Source organism: Danio rerio, chromosome 12, assembly GCF_049306965.1.
Source record: "Danio rerio strain Tuebingen ecotype United States chromosome 12, GRCz12tu, whole genome shotgun sequence".
Lineage (NCBI taxonomy): Eukaryota > Metazoa > Chordata > Actinopteri > Cypriniformes > Danionidae > Danio > Danio rerio.
Genome location: NC_133187.1, coordinates 24,298,023 through 24,319,726, shown reverse-complemented (window position 1 = coordinate 24,319,726; position 21,704 = coordinate 24,298,023). Strand labels below are relative to the sequence as shown.

The window sequence follows — 21,704 nt, the reverse complement described above, 5'->3', positions numbered from 1 at the left end:
ACAATAGAAGAGCATGAAATAATAAATATACAGGTGGACCTCGTATGCGCATAATATGTTGTCAACAATAGGTCTCGGTTTCCTATCGTAAGTATAAAGTGCACTCGGAGCTAAAGAACATACTAGTTCACTTAACTGCAAAGCTCCTTCGGCCTGCTCCGGCATGCTGTCAGAGTCCGGCTCCATCCTGCCTGTTCCTGCACCTAGGTGTGTGTGTGAGTGAGTTCACCTGGCCTGGTTAGCTTATATGTGTCCAGTAACTGGACACGGGGGAATAATCCGAGCGGCCCTGCCGAGGACGCCCCACAGCGAGGAGAGTCGGGTTGCCTGACTAACGCTAAACACTAGCGGGATAATTACTGCAGAGCTACATCCATCTCTCCTCCACTCAGAGGAGCTAATGGAGGAAACACGGTAAAACGCGCATTGTTTTAGTACATTACGTTACGCTTTCCAGAAACCAAAATCAATGGTAGAACCACTCAGTTAACAGATTTTTATAATTAAATTACATTTTTATAGTTATTTATATTTTTGACATTTGTTTTTTTTATATCCATCTAATTGGCTGAAGTATAGCCTACGTGTCTTGTATATGCTTAGAAATAAGTTTTAATAACTTACACTAAGTACAAATAATAAAAACAGCAAAACAGCAGCTGTAGTTTTCAAAGTTCACCTTTAAAAAATTAGGAATAGAACATTCATTCATTTTCTTTTCAGCTTAGTCCCTTTATTCATCAGGGGTCGCCACAGCAGAATGAACCGCCAACTTATCCAGTTTATGTTTTACACAGCGGATGCCCTTATAGCTGCAACTCAGTACAGTACTGAGAAGCATCCATACACACACTCATTCACACACACACACACACACTATGGCCAATTTAGCTTACTCAATTAACCTACAGTATAGGGCATGTCTTTGGACTGTGGGGGAAATCAGACCACCTGAAGGAAATCCACACGAACACGAAGAGAACATACAAACTCCACACAGAAATGCCAACTGACCCAGCCAGGACTCGAACCAGCAACCTTCTTGATGTGAGGCAACAGTGCTAACCACTGAGCCACCATGTCACTCCCAAATAGAACATTTACTGTAAGGAAAAAAAAAAAAAGGGGGGGGGGGGTTCTTTGCTGTTAAGCCATACTCTTAACTGATGTTATCTAATGTGTCACCACTACTACTAGTACTACTAGTAACTAAGAACATAATTATTAAAATAAATAACCTTCCACACATTTTTAGGAAAAAAAAAATGGAAAAAGCTGTCACATTTTAGAATGTCAATTTACTTTTATTATTTACTATAAATTGTAAGATTAATTAATAATTAATGGAACAAGCCACCATTAAATTCATAGAATAAATAGCACAGAGTGATCATCCTCGTTGTGATCTACTTCCTCCAACAAGAGGTGAAAAAACTGGTCGGTTCCTCAGGAAGCAAAGCAATTAAACACTAATATAAAACAAACATAGACGTAAAGGTAATGTGTATTTATACAGCGCATTTATCCAGTATGGCCATACACCCCAAGTGCTTCTACACCAGTTGTTCTCAAAGTGGGGGTCGGGACCCCCGAGGGGTCTCCTGGGGATTTCCAAAAATCTATTTATTTTTATTTAACCATAAGAATTACCATATTTTATCCATAACCTACTGAAAATAAAAAAAAATAGTTTATAGTTGTTTATAGTAACTATATACTATATAGTTACTGTAGCTTATAGTTAGTTCTATTGGATTTCGACCCCGGGGGTAATTACATTATATTCAAGACACAGCAATAGTGTCAGATGCAGCAGATTGATTTTTATAACATCAGGTTAAACTTTCTGGCACATTTACAGCACTGACATACATTAAAAAATTAAACGAAGAATAGACTTGGGTCTATTTGTGTGTGTGTGTGCTATTGCATGCAAGGTTTCTGTATTTATAACCACCTCAAAGGATATTGGGGTCGCGAGTCGCTGGCTGAAAAGTTTGGAAACCCCTGCTCTACATCAACAACAGTGTGTAACATCCTCTTGGAATAGGACAACGGCACCAGTGCGCTCACCACACACCAGCCATAGGTGATAGAGCCATCGGTGGAAGGAGATGATTTAGAAGCCTTGATGTAGGGAATTTGGCCAGGACAGAGAGTCAGGACCTCGGTTTAACTTCTTGTCTGAAAGACAGCGCTCACTGACAGTATGGTGTCCCCTTCATTTTACTGGGGCATTAGAACTCACACAGACCACAGGTTGAGCACCCCTCCTCATCCACATCCAACAGCAACCTAGTCTTCCCATGGTCTCCCATTCAGGTACTGATCAGGCTCAGCCCTGCTTAGCTTCAGTGAGTAACCGGTCTTGGGCTGCAACACTGTGACAAGGACAAACTATATGCTGGTTCCCCCATGTACACCTTTGGGAATTAGACTATTTAAAGGTTCAAGACACCCTGGAGGTCTTTTTTTTTAGATTTTATCAGATTCGTGTGTGTTAAGCATCATTTAAGACAACATTAGCACCTGTCAACTTTAATTGTGGAGACAAATGGATAATTTGGAGCTTTTGTCAGCTAATTTCATCTTCTGGGTTTAAAATAATTAGTGGAGCGGGATCAAAATCGGTGACATAGCGCGCATCTGCTAGTGGAGTGATGACACGTCGATTTCTCATTATTATTCATAGCTGAGTTTTCTTAGCCTATCAGAAGACCCTACTTTTTAATTATTCATGACAGCACATGCTTTCCAAAGGCTCCCTTCTTTTTCCTTTGCTCTGCTGGCCACGCCCACTCCTGCCTCCGCTCGCAGTGATCCACACCCATATCATGAACTGAGGGGGGGGGCTTTATGGCCCTTTAATGAAAATAACATGGACACTTTGGGACGTTTAATAAACAGTATTTGCAAATTGCTTTTAAGCATTTTGATCTTTAATGTGGAGATGCTGGTTGTGAATGGCCATATGTAGAAACGTTCTTATTTGTTTAACTGTGTATTTATTTTCCATTTAATTTACTTTTTGTAATTTCTGCAATAATCTTTGATCTTGGCAATAGAATTTCTTTAATCTTGTCACTGCTATGCAGAAAACAAACCTTAAACAATAATCAGCTGATTTTTTTTGTATTGACATTAAACAGACACATTTTTACACAAACTATATGGACTTAAGTGACTTTAGAGTTACAAAACACACTTGTCAACACAGCTTAACAATGATCACAACCTTATTGCGTAACATGTTTGTGAGATGGAAACGCTGATTAGTTGATAAGGCAGATAGATAAATAATCTGTGATATAACCTATATCTTTCATTTTAGAGAGACATGCAGTTAGATCATGAACAGATAAACTGCAAGAGACAAGGGTGGAGTCATAAAAACACTGACATGAATACTGTGGTAGAACTGCAATCAAAGTGTAGTAAAATGACAAGCAGACTATATACAGTTTATGATACAAGAAAAGCTTTTCCTATTGGAAGGTCACCAACTACTATAAAAAAAATGCAAAGTCAAATGTCAGGATGTGCAACACACTTGAAGAGTTAATGTTAATAATAATAATACCTTTTATTTATAGGCGCCTTCAGAGCACTCAAGGACACCTTACAATATGTCACAGGCACATTATAAAAACAAAACAGAAAAATAATAAAAATAATATTAATCCACAAAGTCATTAAAAGCAATCCTGAACAAGAGATCCAAAAACGTTTAAGGTTGAGTCATTTTGCTTTTATGGAGAAAGAATAGGTGATTTACATTGCATTTAGCATAAAATAACTTAATATAAACATAAGATGCTGAAAAAATGCTCATACAAGAAAATTCCAGATGGCATCTCAATTCATCATTTAAATACTTCAAAAGTTCATTAGCAGCATTTCTAAACCCTACAGTCATTTTCATAGCAATAAGTGCTCATTTGTTTTAGGAAATAAGCTAGATGTAGAACTAGGGTGTGGAGCTTTGGGAGTGTCTCTTCTACCTAAACCTCTCTCTGCTTTAAGTTCTTAAAAATGAATGAACAATAAAGCAGCTTCAATGGCAGCTAGTTTTGAAGCTCACACACTTCTAAATTGAATATCTGAGGGCTTTTTTTAAGAAATTCAGTGTTTACCTTGCTGATGAAGTTGAAGTTGAAGAACTCTGCAAAGTTTCAAGAAGGAAAGGAAGAGAGAATTTGTTGAAGAGAGGCAAATGTACAAACTGACTTCCTGAATGGGTTTTTGGTCCACCCCCCTTGAAAACACCCCCATTTAAACAAACATGCCAAAAAATGAGGAAAAGAGGCAAAGTGGAGTGCACAGATTTCCTAAACGTGTTATTTGTTTGTTTTGACTAAATTTGACAGCAGGAAAAATTTCTGTGCCTAAACAAGAAGAAAATATATCAAATCAGTTTCAGCCTGTGAGGTGTCAGTTTCTACTTTTACGTATTTAAGAGTCACACCCAGTCACACACACACAAAGCATTCATAACTATGTCAAGACTTGCCTGTGGACACAATACTTTTGGGAACTTTTGAACATCTGATCTCAGACCTGTAAGTCATGGCTAAAAGCTAGCATGTAAACTTTTTAGCATGCTGTCTGCACACAATGGCTGTGGCTTCATTCATTCAAGCACACTCACACATACAAACACATTTGTACTAGCTATTTAAGGGACTTCCCATAGATATAATAATTGTACTGTACTGTACATACTGTATATTTTATCCCCCTATCCCAACCCGACCCCTAAACACAACCCTCACAGGAAACAATTAGCATTTTTTACATAACAATTTTCTAAATACCTCATTCTGTGTGATTAATGCACCATTTTCCCAATCCTCACCAAAGTAAAGTCCCCACAAGGTCAAAATCTACTGGCATGTCTATACTTGTGGTGACATTTGGTCCCCACAAATTAAGGAATACATGATATGCAAACACACATGAACATAGGAAATGCAGGGGCTGGACTGTGGTGTCAGTGGTTTACTGAAACAAGAACTTGTCAGTTATAAAAGGGCTGCACTGTTTGCACAGGTACTTGCCTTTATAAGGTAATATACAAACTCATCTTTCATAGAGTATAATGAATTCATTCTCCAAAACCCACACTATGTTGAGTCACATGTCATGTGGTGCGGTAAATTGGAAAATGATTTTGTTTACTTCAGTTTGGTAAACATTCTCCTACCACGGTTTGCTTGCTTCTACAGAGTTTCACATTCTGAAAGCAACACTGAATAAATTGGTAACATTTTACATTGTGGTCTGATTGTAAATGTTAATATTGTGTACTTTATAGTTACAGTAGCTGGGTAATAACTGCTAAACCATAATCTACTCAGATTCCTAACCTTTCCCATGTAGTTACTTTAATTTACCAAATTATTTTCAAGGGAAGCATACATGCGGTAAAATACAGTGCTTCTTACACTATTATAATGAAATATTGATCTTCACTGCAAAAATGCTTTTTTTGTGTTGAGTTTTTGTATTCTTTTTAGGCCAAATATCTAAAAATCTTAAATAAAGAAGCATTTTCTAGACGAGCAAAACATATAGTCTTGTTTTTAAAAATATTGTGTCAAAATTAATATAGTTTCTTCTTAGCCCTCTCAAGGCAGGCGTATACGTTTTTTACTCAGAGGTACCACTGGAAGACCTGGTTGTCCATTAGCAACAAACAGTTTCCCCACTTGCACACCAGATGACACAAAAGACAAAAACTTTCTTGGAGTACCACATGACAAAGTGACTTGGAAACATGACCTACTCAATGAGGATTTGAGATATTATATTTGGATCCCATATTGTTTTTGCTGTTGTTCTGCCAAAGAAAAGCAATTTGTTACATTGTTTGAAAAGTTGTATATAAAAAGTTATTGTTCATATCATATTCAGTCGTCAATGTCTAATTACCACACTGGGCCAATGTTGCAAATCTGCAACATCCCAAAACGCCTTGCATGTGAAGGTCTCTCTAAAAAAAAAAGTCAGGATTCTATTTTACTATTATATTTTTCCCAAATATTAGATTTTTCCTGTTTCTAAAACCTAATTTGAGCCTGAGAGGGTTAAAATAAGCAACATAACCTTCCTTTTCCTTCTAGCACAAGGGTGGCCAACCCTGTTCCTGGAGAGCCACCTTCCTGCAGATTTCAGTTGCTCCACATATCAAACACACCTGAACCAATTAATTAGGACCTGAACACCACGTGATAGTTACAGGCAGGTGTGGTTGATATGGGTTGCAAGTGAAATCTGCAAGAATGTGGCTCTCCAGGAACAGGGTTGGCCACCCCTGTTCTAGCATAAGATTATTTTGCTTGTTTTAAAGAAAAATCTTTTTATTCTGATATATTATTGCTTAAAACGAAACTACATCTTTTACTTGTCTAAAAAATCCTTCTTGATTTAAGAATTTGGACTAGAAACGGGACAAAAAAAATCTAAGTAACATTTTTTTGCAGTGTTTTAATCTCACTGAAATATGCGAAAATTAATATATACTTTATTCTTCAAATGTTTTTTTTTTTTTCTGGAAGTAACTTATCTAGTTTGCTATAAAGGTTACATTACTTATTAAAACAATCAATTACAAGCTTACAAGTCTGTGATTTATAGTTATACAATAACTAAAAATATTTCTAAAACATTTACAATTTTTTGTTTATTAATTTGCTCTTGTAATTCATCGGTCAGGCCAAATTCCTGAAATATTTAAGGCCTAAATCATTTAACAACACTTTAGCATAATCACATTGTTTTAATGACCACATGACAAACAGCAAGCTTTTTTTGTAAGTTGTTCATTTAAAAATAAGTTTGAATTGATATATTTATATATAATAATCTGGTTATAATAAAATGTAATACAACTATAATGTAATTTGTAATCAGTAAAAGACTACAATTTCTATAAATCAACACAACACTTTAAATCATGGATGCTCAAACTTATGAATGAAGGGCCAAAAAACGAATATCATTGAGAACTATGGGCTGAAGATAAATTTAAAGAAAATACTAAAAGTATATTACACTCAACTTGTTGATAATTTCCTAATTCCTTTCATAGTATTTCAAAATAAATAGAAAATATTACATTAAATTATATTACCTAACATAGTACAACTAAATAAATGATCATTTATTGGGGTAAAAACAATCACATTTTTTAACACAGTGGAGTTCAATGGGGAATACACAGGTCAAGCAGAATCAGACTTTGACTTGATTTGCTCAATAAAAGTCTCTGGATTGTCGGGTGACAGCATTAACAAAATAAGATTAAATTACACTATTTAATTGAAACCATTCATTTCAGTTAGTTTTTAACAATAAAACAAAGAAAGGGCTACATTACATTTGAATTGACAATCTCAAAACCATTCATATCATTCCCCCTCTCAGATCAGAAGGTGGGTCAAATTAAAGGTTACCATGGGCAAATTTTGGCCAACTCTACTTTAAACAAGAAAAAGAAACACAGAATGAACAACATTTAGTCAAACTTTTTATTTTTCAAGTCAAAAACAAACAAAACATAGATACAGAGAATTAAGTAATCAGATTGATTTCTATACAGTGGCAATTTCTCTTAATTTAAATTCTCCTTTCCCCATAATCCCGACCCAGTAATTACTCAAACTCAAGAAAACCCTGTCTTTTCCCATTTATACCCTCATTCACACACGCACGCACACTCACACACTCTTACAGGTAGCCTGGGTACAGAGCATTAACTGGACTGGTCTGAAACATCCATTAAACTGAAGGCAAACAAGGGCATTAAAGAGACACGGTCAGAGCTGCTCTCCCTAATGCAGTCTAAGGCCTTAACTAAAGCTGAAATATGCAAGAGCAAAGTCATTTACAAGTGAATCAGCAAAACCTCCTGCAGCTACCACCATGCAGATGGAAGTGCGAGTTGAGGAAACCACAGATGCTGCTTGCTTTAAAAAGTAACACTCAAAAAGATCTACATGCCCGAGTCAAATCAATCTCTGTCGCCCTCTACTGTTCAAGCATAATGATGACATTTGGGTTAACGAAGAACCACGAAGGTTTTAGGGCACAATTACACAAGATATGAAACAGTGCATATTTAAAAAGGAAACAAACCAAACTGCACCTTTTTCCCCCCACTCAAGCACTTAATCCAAAAAAAGCATAGCTGACCCGACAACAAGTAAGCCAGCGCAAGAAAAAGTGTCAAATAAAAGCTTTTCCGCAGTAATTCACACAAGAGAATATTAGTTGCACTTGATGCAAATATCAGGAAAAGAAAGATTATATACTTTTTATAGTAAAGGGCTGAGTGCTGAGGACAAGGAAGGTCTCATAAGATTTGAACCAAGATGGTTTTAAAAAAGGTTAACATGGTGGCTTGGGGATATAGATGCAGTGTTCCAACTCCATTTGGGTTAAAAGGAAACTAAAACCAAAAGAAAAACTCACTTCACACTATGTGCGTAGAGGTACAAGACCACCGTCTAACAGTTGTTTTTGCTTTTATTGAAATAGTAAATTACTGGGCAGATGCTGGTGAAGGATAAGGCTTGCATCTTTTGGGGACATTTGAATAGGAAGTTGATGCCTGTTAATTAGACATCCGGTTTCTCTCTCTCCACTTCCTACAGGAGAGGGCAATCACTACACAACACTTTTACCCATGCCATGGGCCAGCATACATATTTAGACTACAGTATAACAAGACATTTTAAATCTGCACAATGTGTGTCAGCTTCAACAACAGACAGCCACTTCCGACCATCCGTTCCTTTAGAAATTATTGTATGCAAGAACTCATTTAGACAGAAGAAAACAAAACAATATTTAAAGAGTTCTCAGTTCTGATCAGGAAAATTATCAAAACCAGGAACAAGCGCTTATTTACAACAAAGAAGAAACAAAAAGCTGTAAAATGTGTAAAGGGTCAGTTTCCCCTCTTTCTATTCACGTTATAGAGATTTTTTTTGTCAAGGTTTCAATTGAAACTTTTTAGATACAATCCACTGTTTTCTGTTTGAAGGCTTTTGGCAATACTTCTTAGATTTCCTTTACATCCAACACTGAATTTTAGAGAAAAAGTAAGGGAGATAGAAATGATGGATGGAAAGAGGATTACAAGTGATCTTTTTCCTCCAAAAAGCAGTTAGCCACCTGCATCCTTCCACCAATTTTGAGTTATTGGTTCTCCCTCACCTTGGTGACCAAATGGTCTGTACAAAGGCAGCCTTGTTTGGCTTATAGTTCAAACCTCTGAAATAACATATGCAACCACTGAAGCCTGTTTAGTGAGGCTAATTAAGAACAGTTCAAGAAGTCCAAAAGAGAAACCAAGAGGATGGGAGCCCAGGTTGCTCAGCCTTCCCCGTGAATCACAGCTGGATGGCTTTCCTTCAGTCTTTATCCTAGGGTCAAACTGCCCATCAGGGAAGTCAGACAAAGCCCGGCGCAAACAATCTTTAGTTATTTTCTTCATCACTGTCATCTGGGCTGATGGCAGGGCTGTAGGTTGGAGAGGTGGGGCTGTAGCCAGGAGAAGTGGGGCTGTAAGTGGAGCCCTTGGGACTAGTGGGAGAGTAAGTGGGGGAAGTGGGAGAGTATTTCGGTGAAGTTGGAGAGTAAGTTGGAGAGGTAGGGGAGTATTTGGGACTGGTTGGGGTGTAGGTAGGAGAGGTTGGAGAATAAGTTGGGGAAGTGGGGCTGTACTTGGGCGTAGTTGGGGAGTAGGTTGGAGAGGTGGGACTGTATTTGGGCGATGTAGGAGAGTACTTTGGAGAAGTAGGGGAATATTTGGGGGATGTTGGAGTATACTCTGGAGAACTGGGACTGTAGGAGGGAGAGGTGGGTGTGTATTTTGGAGATGTAGGGGAATAGGATGGAGAGCTCGGGCTGTAGGAAGGTGAGCTTGGGGTGTAGGTGGGAGACTGTGGGGTGTAGCGAGGACTGGATGGAGAGTAGGATGGAGAAGTGGGAGAATATGAAGGAGAAGTGGGGGAATAGTTGGGGCTGGTGGGTGTGTAATTGGGAGAGGTGGGGGAGTAGGAAGGTGAGGTAGGGCTGTAAGATGGAGAGGTTGGGGAATAACTGGGGGAGGTGGGTGTGTAGTTGGGTGAAGTGGGACTGTAGCTTGGAGATGTTGGGGAATAGGAAGGGGAGGTTGGAGAGTAGCTTGGGGAGGTGGGAGAGTAAGATGGGGAGGTTGGGGAATAAGATGGAGAGGTAGGAGAATAAGATGGAGATGTGGGGCTGTAACTTGGTGAGGTTGGGCTGTAGCTGGGGGATGTGGGGCTATAACTAGGAGATGTTGGTGAATAGGATGGTGAAGTTGGCGAATAGGATGGTGAAGTCGGAGAATAAGAAGGTGAAGTCGGAGAGTAGCTTGGAGATGTTGGAGAATAAGACGGCGATGTTGGAGAATAGGAAGGTGATGTAGGAGAGTAGGACGGAGATGTTGGGCTGTAGTTCGGGCTGGTGGGAGAATAAGATGGTGAAGTTGGAGAGTAAGATGGAGAAGTCGGAGAATAACCAGGGCTCTGTGGGGTGTATCCACCACCAGGAGAACGAGGCTCATAAGCAGGAGAGGTTGGAGAGTAGTTGGGAGACAAGGCTCCTGCAGAAGAAATAAAAAAGGGCATTAGAGACCTGTCAGTTTGCAGTTTACACAAATAATGCCCATTAATCTTAAATCGAGACCAAAATGAAGAGTGATATAACCTGGTGATGGAATATATGGGCTAGCTGGTCCAGGCGATCCTGGAGAGCCAGGAGTAGGGGACCAGGCAGGAGAATATCCAGGTGAGAAGCCGCTGGCATCAGATGCAGCACTTGGAGAAAAGCCTGCAGCTCCAGGTGTCATTCCACTTCCTGCATATAGAAAAATAAATGGGTGTGAAATTGACTCTGCAAAGATAATAAGGTTAACCATAAAAAACCCTTATTTAACTTCACTCACCAACACTGGGAGACCAGGCACCATATGCAGGAGTAGCTCCTGTATTCCAGGGGGTCATGGCAGGAGACATGCCACTCATCGGGCTGGGGGCAGAGCCAAAGAACATGCCTGTGGCTGTGGTGGAAAAGGGTTAAATGAAAGGTTTAGTCGACTTTGGATTAGTTTGAGCATTTAAAACTGGAAATAAGTTTGACTTACGTCCTGCAACACTGATTCCAGGAATGTTAGTGGGGATCTCCATGCCATATTTGCATTTCTCAGCATCCAACAGCAGGTCAAAGCAACCAGTGCCTGCAGGAGCCAGTTGACCGAGCATGATGTTTTCAGATACTCCTTTCATTGGATCAGATTCACCATGGGAAGAGGCTTCCATCAACACGTCCACCTACATTTTTAATTATTTAGACATTTACAAGACCATCCTGGCTGCCACTTTAAAACATTTAATAGTCAACTGTCGACCTTACCGTCTCCTCAAAAGAGCACTTCATTAGTGGTCCAGTGTCCTGCCTATTGATACCATGACGAGTGATAGCCATCAAGTGACCCCTGCAGGTCATTGTGTCACACAGCAAGGCAAGATGGCGGTAGTTAACGTAAGAACCATCAAAAGAGATGACATGGTACAACTCTCTTTCCAGAGCCTTACGCACTGCCTCAATACCAAGAACCTGCAGGCCAAGAGTAGAAATTTCTAAGTTTGATCTGAGGACTTAAGTATATCACAACATTTAGACAGGCCAGCACAATTCTTACAGTGAAAATCTCCACAATGTCGTTGGAGGTGGTCCGAACAGGGTCCACATCCTTTTCACTAAGGACCCTCATGAGACTGACTCCATCTGTTTCCAGGATCCACTCCTGCAGGGCTTTAAACTCTCCATCTTCTGTGATGATGATTTTCTTTTTGTTGTCCGTCTGGGGAAGATGCATGTACACCTAACAGTGTAGAGAGGGAGAAACTTAAATTTCATCCACAAAACAGTAGGCCCTTCCAATTGTCACTTTATAATCCAGGTGGGTACCAATTAGCTGTCTGAAGTGCATACAAGTGTCATTTATGACAAGCCTGCACTGCCAAACGGACTGTCGGGTATTAGACAGCATAGAAGCCAAACTGCCAAAAGAGGTATACCTTGCTGATCTGCTCAATGCCTTGCAGGGTCATGTCTGTCAGCATGTTGGATTCAATGCATCGAAGGAAGACATCATCGTCCATCTTATCTACAACCTCCTCATCCTGGTGACAAGATTTCGAATTCAACATTGAGAGAAAGTAGACAGTTATGCTCATGCACCAATAAAAATGTTAAATTACAACACCTCTTGGAACTTGTTCTCGTCGCTGTTCATGATGCGGATTCGCAGTACCAGTTTCTCAGCATTGTCATCATTGAAGATGCAGTTTAAGTCGTCACCAAATCCTAACACACAGACAAGCATTAAAATTTGATAGCCCGTTAAAAGTGTTAGAAATATGTCTATTCACTAATATCAGACCCACCTGCATTGATCTTTTCTGCAATTTGCTCCATAGTCAGCTTACGGTCAGTCATGTGTTTGCGGTCAAGTTCAATACGCAACAGCCAGGGTGAAATTCGGGTCACATCGAAGTCAGGCATCTCATAGTAGACGTTAACCCACTCTTGATCCTCAGTCACCACAGTGTTCTGAGGGTTGGGGTCATAATAAATGGCTGTGTTGGCAGTGACCTTGCGCAGGGTTGTGTGCTCCAACCGACACAGGATATCTTTGGCCCTCTCTGCATCACGGGCTGCTTGGCCCAGTAGAAAGACAGTCAGGGAGGGGGTCTTGGGTCGCTTGGAGATGTTGATAAGCTCTTTGAGACGAGGCACACCGAGAGTGACGTTTTTGGCGGACACACCGGCGTAGTGGAATGTGTTCAGGGTCATCTGAGTAGCAGGCTCTCCCAGGGACTGGGCAGCCAGAGCACCTACCATCTCACCTGGGTGAGCCTGAGGTAAACGGAAAAGAAAAATGTACAGCGTCAGTCAATGAAGGCACTTTTAAAATTGTATCAATTTGATTTTGCTCAATATTCCCAATTTATCCAGGTGCAGACATTCAGCTGCACTCAGAATGCATTCACTTACAATGGATTGGTTAAATTTGGTCTCAATCTCTCCCAGCAGCCAATCAAAGGCCTCAGTGCTAAGACGGAACTCCTCAGTCATTCGTTTGGAACAGAGGGTTGATCGCAGATGGATGTTGAAAAGCAGAGTGGCGTTCTCCTGGGCTTGCCTGCTTAACTGGTCATCGCCATTTACAATCACCAGCTTCTTACTCAACTCCTTAACTCCTACAAAAATAAAAGCAGAGGAAAATTTAATGAACTATCATAACAATAGAGCAAATGTTTTGTTTTGCTTTGCTTTAGTCAATGTATAGAATGATGCAAAAGCTGAGACTTTATAATCAGCTTGCACAGGTCTGCCACAAGCCAGCAGTAAGCTATAGGGATCAGTCTTCAGCAGGCTTAATATAGATGGCACAAAGTCTTTATTTAGCTGGGAGACCCAGTCAGACACAGTCTCTTAAAGTGCATGTTAAAATAAAGATATCATAAGATATCAAAAAATAAATCTAACATTTACAGATTTAAAAACCACAAACCAATGTCTTGAACCCACCGTCCACAACCCGTGCTGGGTTGAGATCAGTTGGTGCCCGAGGGTTAATGCGGAAAATCTTCTGAGCATTCCAGATCATTCTGGCCAGATTGCACGGTAGGACCACCTATAGAAAACATAGCAGTTTGTGTCTTTATATTTGCACACCTCAGACATTTACAAAATATCCAATGATGTTCATGTGTTTGGACATTGATGGTGCCTAATGTTACAGACCTTGCTGTCTCCTGTGGGGAAAATGGCCCTCAAGATCTCTCGGTCTTCCCTCATCTTCTCAAACTCTCTCTCTAGAGAACTCTGGACATGAGCATTGGTCATCACATCTTTCACCACATCTTCCTGAAGAGTGCGGCGGAGAGCTCGTTCATTGGCGTAGTCAAACTTGAACCTGTGTGATTGGAAAAAGAGGTGGACAGTTGAATCAGTGACATTTGTATACATCACGTGGGCACTCGCTATCGGCTATCAACAAAGACCTAAAATGACTTAAACGATACAAGTGATAACAAATTTAAACCTTTTGATTTAGGGCAATTTAGCCATTTTATATATATTTTAAAATACTGGACATTTATACTTAACTGTCAAAATGTATGCAAAAAAACTCACTTCTTTTCAAAGGCTTTGTGCGATGGCTTAAGAGTGGCCATATTTTGAAACTCCACAGCCTCTCCTGCAAGCCCATCCTCTCCATACCTCAGCTGGACAACCTGGTTAATGGAGTTTCTGACTGTTGCATCGTACTTCACCATTACAGACTCCATAGACTTGATTAGACGACGCTGAATATAACCTGACATTCAGTAGAAAAATTAAAATCATGGAGACAAACCTGATGACATTTTGACAGTTTCATATAAATTTAAAACTGGAAATTTGTGTTACAGAAAAAGGTTTAAGCTTAGACCCCATTACCTGTCTCAGCAGTTTTGACAGCTGTATCAATCAGACCTTCTCTGCCTCCCATGGCGTGAAAGAAAAACTCAGTTGGTGTGAGACCGGCCAGATAAGAGTTCTCCACAAAGCCTCTACTCTCAGGACCGTAGTCGTCTTTGATGAAGTGAGGGAGTGTGCGATGTTTGAAACCAAAGGGAATTCGCTTACCCTCAACGTTCTGCTGACCCACCACAGCAATAACCTAAACGGGTGAACAGAAAAAGCATAAAAGACCAAAATGTATGATATCTGACAATATTTGCATGTACATTTTTAGAAAGTTTCATTTCTGGTTTAGGGTCAAAATTGAGATGTCGGCAATGAACGCCCCATTAAAATTTTAAACATTAAAACAAGGAAGACTGCTCTCACCTGAGAAATGTTAATTTTGGACCCTTTTGAACCAGCCACCACCATGGATTTGAAATTGTTGTACTCTGACAGGGACTTCTGGGCAGAGGATCCAGTTTTGTCTCGAGCATCATTTAGAATGCGATTAACCTGGTTCTCAAAGGTCTGTCTCAAAGTGTTACCTGGAGTAGGCTCCAGCTCATTGTTGTGGGCTTTTTCAATGACCTGTGAGCAGAACAGAAGCAGAAAAATAAGTCAACATGTGCACAAGCGTCTTATAACAGAGCCTTGATATTTAGTAACAATGCCACCGCACCTCTATCACATCCTGTTTGGCTTTCTTGATAGTGTTCTGAATGTCCTGATATGTCGCCTTATCAGCAATGGAGTCTCCAATACCAATAGAGTGACCTAAAGCAGACAAGAAGAAAAGAACAAACACCGTATTGATTAGAACTTAATATCAGCCTGATTAGGAGAAAAACCTTCAAACTCAATTTGCTTATTTTACCTTCAATGAGGAGCCAGTTGTTAACCACAGTCTGGATGTTGGAATAGAAGAGTCTTGTGATGTCATGGCCCATCTCAAGGTATGAGATATGGACAAGTGATCCAGCTGAGGTTCCCAACGATTTCTTACACAGGATCCCCATGATCAGCTCACCGTTCTCCACAATTACCTGCAAAAATACACAAACAATTAAGTGAATAATCAAAAAAAATATATAAATATATAAAAATAAAAAAACCGGCATAAATATGCCCATGCTTGGGCTACACTACTGCACCTTTGTGTCTCCAGGGGAGATGTTCTTGTAAGGGCCACTGTCCTCTTCATCAGGATGAGTGCTGTGTGTGCGGATGGCATTGATGTGGCCAGGGATAATCAAGCTAAAGATCTGTTTGCCGGTCCAGAGGGGACGAGGCTTCAAGATGGCTGGTTGGGGCACTTTGCCATCCCATGTAGAGAGAAACATGAGGAGATTCATCACCTCACCCTAAAATAAAGCACAAGAGCACTTTGTTAGCATGAACCTTTTATGTCTGTAGTTTCTAACAGCTAATTGGATTCTTTGACTCAGCCCTACTGTGTTGTCAACGCACCCTCTCTAAGAAGACATCTCTCTTGGTGAACTTGCGCACAGCTGTCAGTGTGTCCTGCACAATACCCATGACAGGTCTGTTGGACTGTGGTGTGACAATCATACGAGGCACCATGGCCAGCTCCTGGATCTCAGCACGGGTCTCCAGAGACTGTGGCAAGTGCAGGTTCATTTCATCGCCGTCAAAGTCAGCATTGTATGGGGTCGTCACACTAGAAATAAAAGCAATTCTCTCTTTACACATGTTTGTTACCATCATATAATCAAGTCATTTTAATAACAAAGCTGTTAAACAAAATCATCAACTGTATTTATAATTACTTGCAATCGTTATTCAATTCAAATGCATTACAATACAATTCCTGCCCATGTCTTTGTTAATCAGGGAGACCAAGTCTTATTGCAGCATACCTGAGGTTGAGTCGAAATGTTGACCAAGGCAAGATTCGAACTCTATGGCCCATCATAGACATTTTGTGGAGCGTAGGCTGTCTGTTGAACACAATGATGTCCCCATCACACATGTGCCTCTCAACCTTAAGGAGAGAAAACAGGTCACAAATAAGCTTGTTGCATACTCTACACTTTGATGAACCACCGCAACAGACTGGCAAAACTAACTTTGTATCCTATCTGAAGATGAAGGTCACTTGGTTTAGGGTGGAATCGGAGGTCAATTCTGTCCCCGTTGTCTCGGATAATATATTTGGCTCCAGGGTACTGACTGTTACCTCTCCTCACAAGCTCTTGAAGTCTGTTAAAGGTGAAAAAAAAAATTATCAATCACATCCATTTTACAGAAAGCATACTTTGAGAATTATATATTTCTAATAGTACCTGTCAATGTTAAAGGGTGTGACGATCTCAGGAAAGGTCATGTTTGCTGCAATAGAACGGGGTACTCCCACCTGGTCAATCTGCAGGTTAGGATCAGGCGTGATGACAGTTCGGGCAGAGAAGTCCACACGCTTCCCCATCAAATTACCTCTGACACGTCCTTCTTTACCCTTTAGCCTTTGCTTGATGGACTTCAGTGGCCGACCAGACTTTTGCATTGCCTGAAACAAAAAAAATTAACAAATATTGAATTAATGGTCCTAATCTCTTGGCTAGGCCAATCAACTTTAAATTCAGTGGACCAAAATGCTATTAAATGTAACCATATCAAATAACAAATTTGTGTTTTATGTGTTGAGGTAAACAGCATTTTAGGGGTATACTAATCTGTACACATTAAAAGCAAGGAAAATATCATTTAATGTTTTAAGCATCTTACAATCAAGTAACTCAAGTGTTCCATTTAATGATGATTAAATCTTGTAAGTTACTTAAACTTAAGACAAATGTAACAGACAAACTAAGTTTATAAAGAGAAATCTTTGCATTTTATAAATCATAAATAAATATTTTCGAATGTTTAAACTTTGATATGATATATGATACTGATAAATGACACTGACTTTTTTATTTTGGATATTGCAACTAGTATATTATTGCTGCACTGTGAATAGAAACCCAAATAGAAAAGCCTTTAAATCTGTCAAATTAATGTTCTATAAAAGGCCACCCAGACAGTGTGTGTGTCTTCTTTAAATCATGGTAAAAAAAAAAAAAAAAAACGTTTGATTCACTTAAAGTAAAAAACTAAAACATTGCATTCTAACATCTATTTTTATATAGACAAGGCTGCATTTTTTACTTTTACACAATTACAACTACCCAAAATTTACAATAAATATATTTACAATAAATTATATTTACAATCACTAACAAAACATTAATAAACACTACTACATTAACAAATCATGCCAGTTAATAAGCATATAACCATTGCAAAGTGTATAAACATCATCTGAGTTATACTGTAAATCTTACCCTAGGTAGACCTGGCAGTTCATTGTCCACCATGGTGGCCACGTGAAACTGAAGCAGCTTGACATCCTCTGCTATAACATGAGCTGCTGCTCCACTCTGCTCATTTCGCTTCAGCTGGTTATTGATCTTGACAATGTCAGCCAACTTGTGTGTTAAATCATCCTGGTGGAAGGTGAAAACATACAATTGAATCAAACCTAACAGTCATCAGTACTAACCCTTGCGGTACACCTGCCCACTTTCCCTCTGGCTACCAAGAAATACTAACCTGGTTCCTAGCAGAGCCCTGCATGACCACAGCCGGTCTGACAGCTAGAGGGGGAACAGGCAACACTGTGACAATCATCCACTCGGGACGGGCGTATTTGGGGTCCATGCCCAGGATTATGTCCTCTTCATCTGCAATGCGCTTAAAGATCTCATGCACACGTTCAGGGCTGAGGAGAATCTTTTTCTCCTGAGAGTCTTCATTCACATGCTTCCATTCAGCATACAACTCCAGGCCAGAGCGACGGATGCGTGGTTGGTACCTGCCACAGCCTCCATGACCCTGAAGACGTACAGTAAAAGTAATGTATTTTTGAATGCTATGTCAGCAACAAAGGCTATTTTCATGGCAAAAACATTTCAATAACAAAAATACAATAAAAAAAACACACAATTGAATACTTAAATTAAATATGATTTTTAGTGTTATTATATGATAAACATTTCTTGGTGTCACTTTACCAAGTCCCTTTGAGTTAATTTCATAAAAACTTCTGGAATGATTAAAAGCAGGACGGTAAAGTAAAATTTGTTTTTGTACAGTAGACGGGAGTAAGCTAAAAAAACAAAAAAAACAGCTTTAAACGCATTAGTGTGTTAAACTTGGCCCATGTATGACTGTACCTTCTCTTTGGTGATGTCCTCTGACTCGGGCTGCTCAACTCCAAACTTGTTGTCCATCTCCTCTCCACCCTCGCAAATGTTTTTGCCTTTACAGAGGTCATAGACGTGGGTCAGACGCTTGCGAGGCTGCCCCTTAGACTTTGTCAGGATGTCTTTGATTTTTGGATTGTTCTGGGAAAAACAAAATTTACATTTAAAAATGCAGTGAAATACTCGGACCAAAAATTAAAATAGAAACAACTATGAGTAACTATGAATTACTGAACAAAACAGGAAATGACATACCGCATCCACAAGCAGCTTTGAACAGAAGAAACACACACAGCGGAGGACCTTCATGATCTTTGTGATGAAGCCAACATGAAAGACCGGCTTGGCCAGCTCAATGTGGCCAAAATGACCAGGGCACTCAGTCATGTTACCTAAAAGAAGCAAAAAAAAAAGTGTATATTAATAAGAAATGTTAACGTAATTAATCGTCACATTAAAAAAATGAGTCTGAACTGTCCAAGTATTAAAATATTGATAATTAGATACATTTCGAGATATATGAACACACCTGCACATGTCTGGCATCTGCCTGATCTTTCAATAACCCCTTGCCGGGGGTCCATGAGTCCCCCCAGTTTAGGGCGTCCTCCTTCTGTGGTCTCAGGGTACTTGATGCCCCCTTCGGTAACGGACATCCGTTTCTGAAAATAACAAAATGATTCACAAGAGTAAGAATACTTTTCTTTGAAAACAAACTTTAATCCTTAAGCTCGACACCATAAAGGCTGGTGACTTTGCAATGAGCATCATTTTTAAACGAAATATGAATCCCTCACCAGATGACATTTAACTCTCAAGTTAAACATGTAAACAAAATCATTTAATGGTCACACAACTGGGTTACTCGAAGTACACTGCACAGAAAAATAACAATTGTCAAATTTCTAAAACTAGTATTAATAGAAAATATTTTAGGATACAGTTATAATTTTTAAAAGGATGACAGTTATGAATAAACACCAAATATAAGTTACTTTCATTGCTCATAAAAAGCACTGAACTGAAGCTGAACTGAGAAATATGCCATATGCTTTATATTTATTGCAAATCATAAGTGCATCTCATCAAATGAACTTATTTGAGCACTTTGAATTAATTCATGCACATAAAACATTTTATTGCCAGTTAGGGTGATACGGGGGACAATGTGGAAACTTGATCAAGCCAGGGTCTGCCATGTGACTCAAATTTTCAAGTCGAGTAAACAAACCATAATCATTACAAAAACAATGTAAATTGTAATGTATAACTCCAAATAAAGCCTTCCGTGTCGTGTTGTTAATTGGTAAAGAAATTGGACTCTCGTGTAGTGTTTGTTCAACTTTCTAAACACATGCTCTTTACTAGAGGAAGAAGTGGCTAGCCGGCTAAGTTAGCAAAACACAAGCTCACAGAAGACAATGTATGTTAACAGAAGTATTTAATAGGATCTTAAAACGAGGATGATTTGAGTAATACAACAATACTCAAAGAATGAAGAGAATACCAGCTTTCAAGAGCAAAACCTACAAGTTCATCTGGGCTGAGGACGCCGAATTGCACTCTCTTGATGAGGCGCAATGGGCATGCGCTGTCGCTGGAAGGCGGTCCGTGCATCCTGTCTATTCAAAGAGACGCGTCCTCCCCCGGCACGCCGCTTTGTAAGAAGGAACACCAGTCTGAAACGCCACCAAGACTCTCCTGGCACCCAATGGTGACCGGAACCTGTCCGATGGCGGTTTCCCAGTGCCTACCGTGGCTTGGTATTCAACGTGCTTTTTAAAATTGTGTTTATATACTAGCTATTGTCGCTTCCGACACTCCCCTTCCCTTTCCCCGATCTACACTCCAGTGCGCTCTAAGCGCATCTGAGAGCAAAGCGCTCTCACACGTCTTTATATAGACTGCCCGCTTTGCTACAGGTTTACACAGCCTTTTTGGCAGGGGCTGAACAGTCAGAGGGAGGGTTATGAATCGATGTTGCTGAGCCTTTATTGGCCGTGAAGCCGCTGCTCATGAAAAATTCAATAAATCTGACGCAGAGCCAATGGAGTCGCGCGCTTTGGATTCCTGCGAATCCTGTTTAGGCGGAGGCGGGACAAGTCGTATGAAAAGTTTTTATAGGGTCTTACAAACCTAGGGCGGGTCATTGTGCATGAAATATTTGAATATTAAACAGATTTTGTGAGAGTGAAACGTTATTCGTCAGACGTGTTATTATTATTCAAGAGGCTAAAGTATTTGGCCAATTGTAATCCAGATTTGACGGCGGTCAAATAACATTCGTACTGCCCGCCTTCTTTACGAGCATTGCCGATTTTACCCGACTGGTATTTTTTCACCCCATGAGCAAAAATAAAAAAAACCCGTGCTGTTCCGTCCGTCTCGCTCTGGATCAGCTAAGAGAGCTGGAAAAGAAGCTCGTGCAAGAGGCCTACCCCTACCGTCGAGGATTAACAACATTATTTTGGTTTTATATTTGATTTGTATTTAATTTAAAATACTGATTTAGACTTTATTTTGTATGCTTAATATTATTCACCGAACTATTTATTACGATTTTTTTCTTTTATTTGGGTTTTACGGGAAAATGCAAGAATCCACGAGGTCGAGTTAAAACAATGGCTGGACGGCACGCGCTTTTCTCGGTATGATTCGCTGGAAACTCCGCTGAAAGCCTAAGGCTTCGGACAGTACATTTTTAATGAAAACACATTCAAGAAACGTTATGGTTTTAAATGTTTAATGTTTTCTGAAACCAATGTAAAAATTATAACGTTATAGTAGTTGTGTAAATAGGGAAAAAACTGAAATATACATTTAGGCCATGTTATTCGACAGAAAGGCGCTAGCATACGTTTTTGTTGTCTTTATATACATATTAACAAGACC

The 21,704-nt window shown here is 39.6% G+C and overlaps 2 protein-coding genes across 3 annotated transcripts in view; both read right to left on the bottom strand.

The window, feature by feature from the left end:
• Positions 1 to 4,222, bottom strand: part of capgb (capping protein (actin filament), gelsolin-like b) — a 28,771-nt gene extending 24,549 nt beyond the window's left edge. The window contains 1 exon segment of one of the 2 annotated variants that reach the window (NM_001001594.2): positions 4,134 to 4,222. Coding sequence is in view for 1 of the 2 variants with exons in the window: in XM_021480032.3 (XP_021335707.2) it covers positions 137 to 186 (50 nt within the window). In the remaining variant the exon portion in view is untranslated. 2 annotated transcript variants of the gene reach the window in all.
• Positions 4,223 to 7,515: 3,293 nt separating this feature from the next.
• Positions 7,516 to 20,682, bottom strand: polr2a (RNA polymerase II subunit A). The gene is made up of 28 exons (XM_005156225.5): positions 20,343 to 20,682; positions 19,342 to 19,474; positions 19,068 to 19,204; positions 18,783 to 18,953; positions 18,160 to 18,441; positions 17,892 to 18,053; positions 16,854 to 17,074; positions 16,638 to 16,770; positions 16,428 to 16,552; positions 16,018 to 16,228; positions 15,702 to 15,911; positions 15,425 to 15,593; positions 15,230 to 15,324; positions 14,935 to 15,138; positions 14,542 to 14,764; positions 14,236 to 14,419; positions 13,843 to 14,014; positions 13,627 to 13,732; positions 13,090 to 13,295; positions 12,480 to 12,951; positions 12,299 to 12,399; positions 12,111 to 12,215; positions 11,732 to 11,914; positions 11,443 to 11,646; positions 11,174 to 11,360; positions 10,976 to 11,089; positions 10,738 to 10,887; positions 7,516 to 10,633 (listed from the first exon to the last, which is right to left on the bottom strand). The coding sequence occupies exons 1-28, from the start codon at positions 20,427 to 20,429 to the stop codon at positions 9,483 to 9,485; spliced, it is 5,898 nt and encodes a 1,965-aa protein (XP_005156282.1). The 5' UTR covers positions 20,430 to 20,682; the 3' UTR covers positions 7,516 to 9,482.
• Positions 20,683 to 21,704: the final 1,022 nt, after the last annotated feature.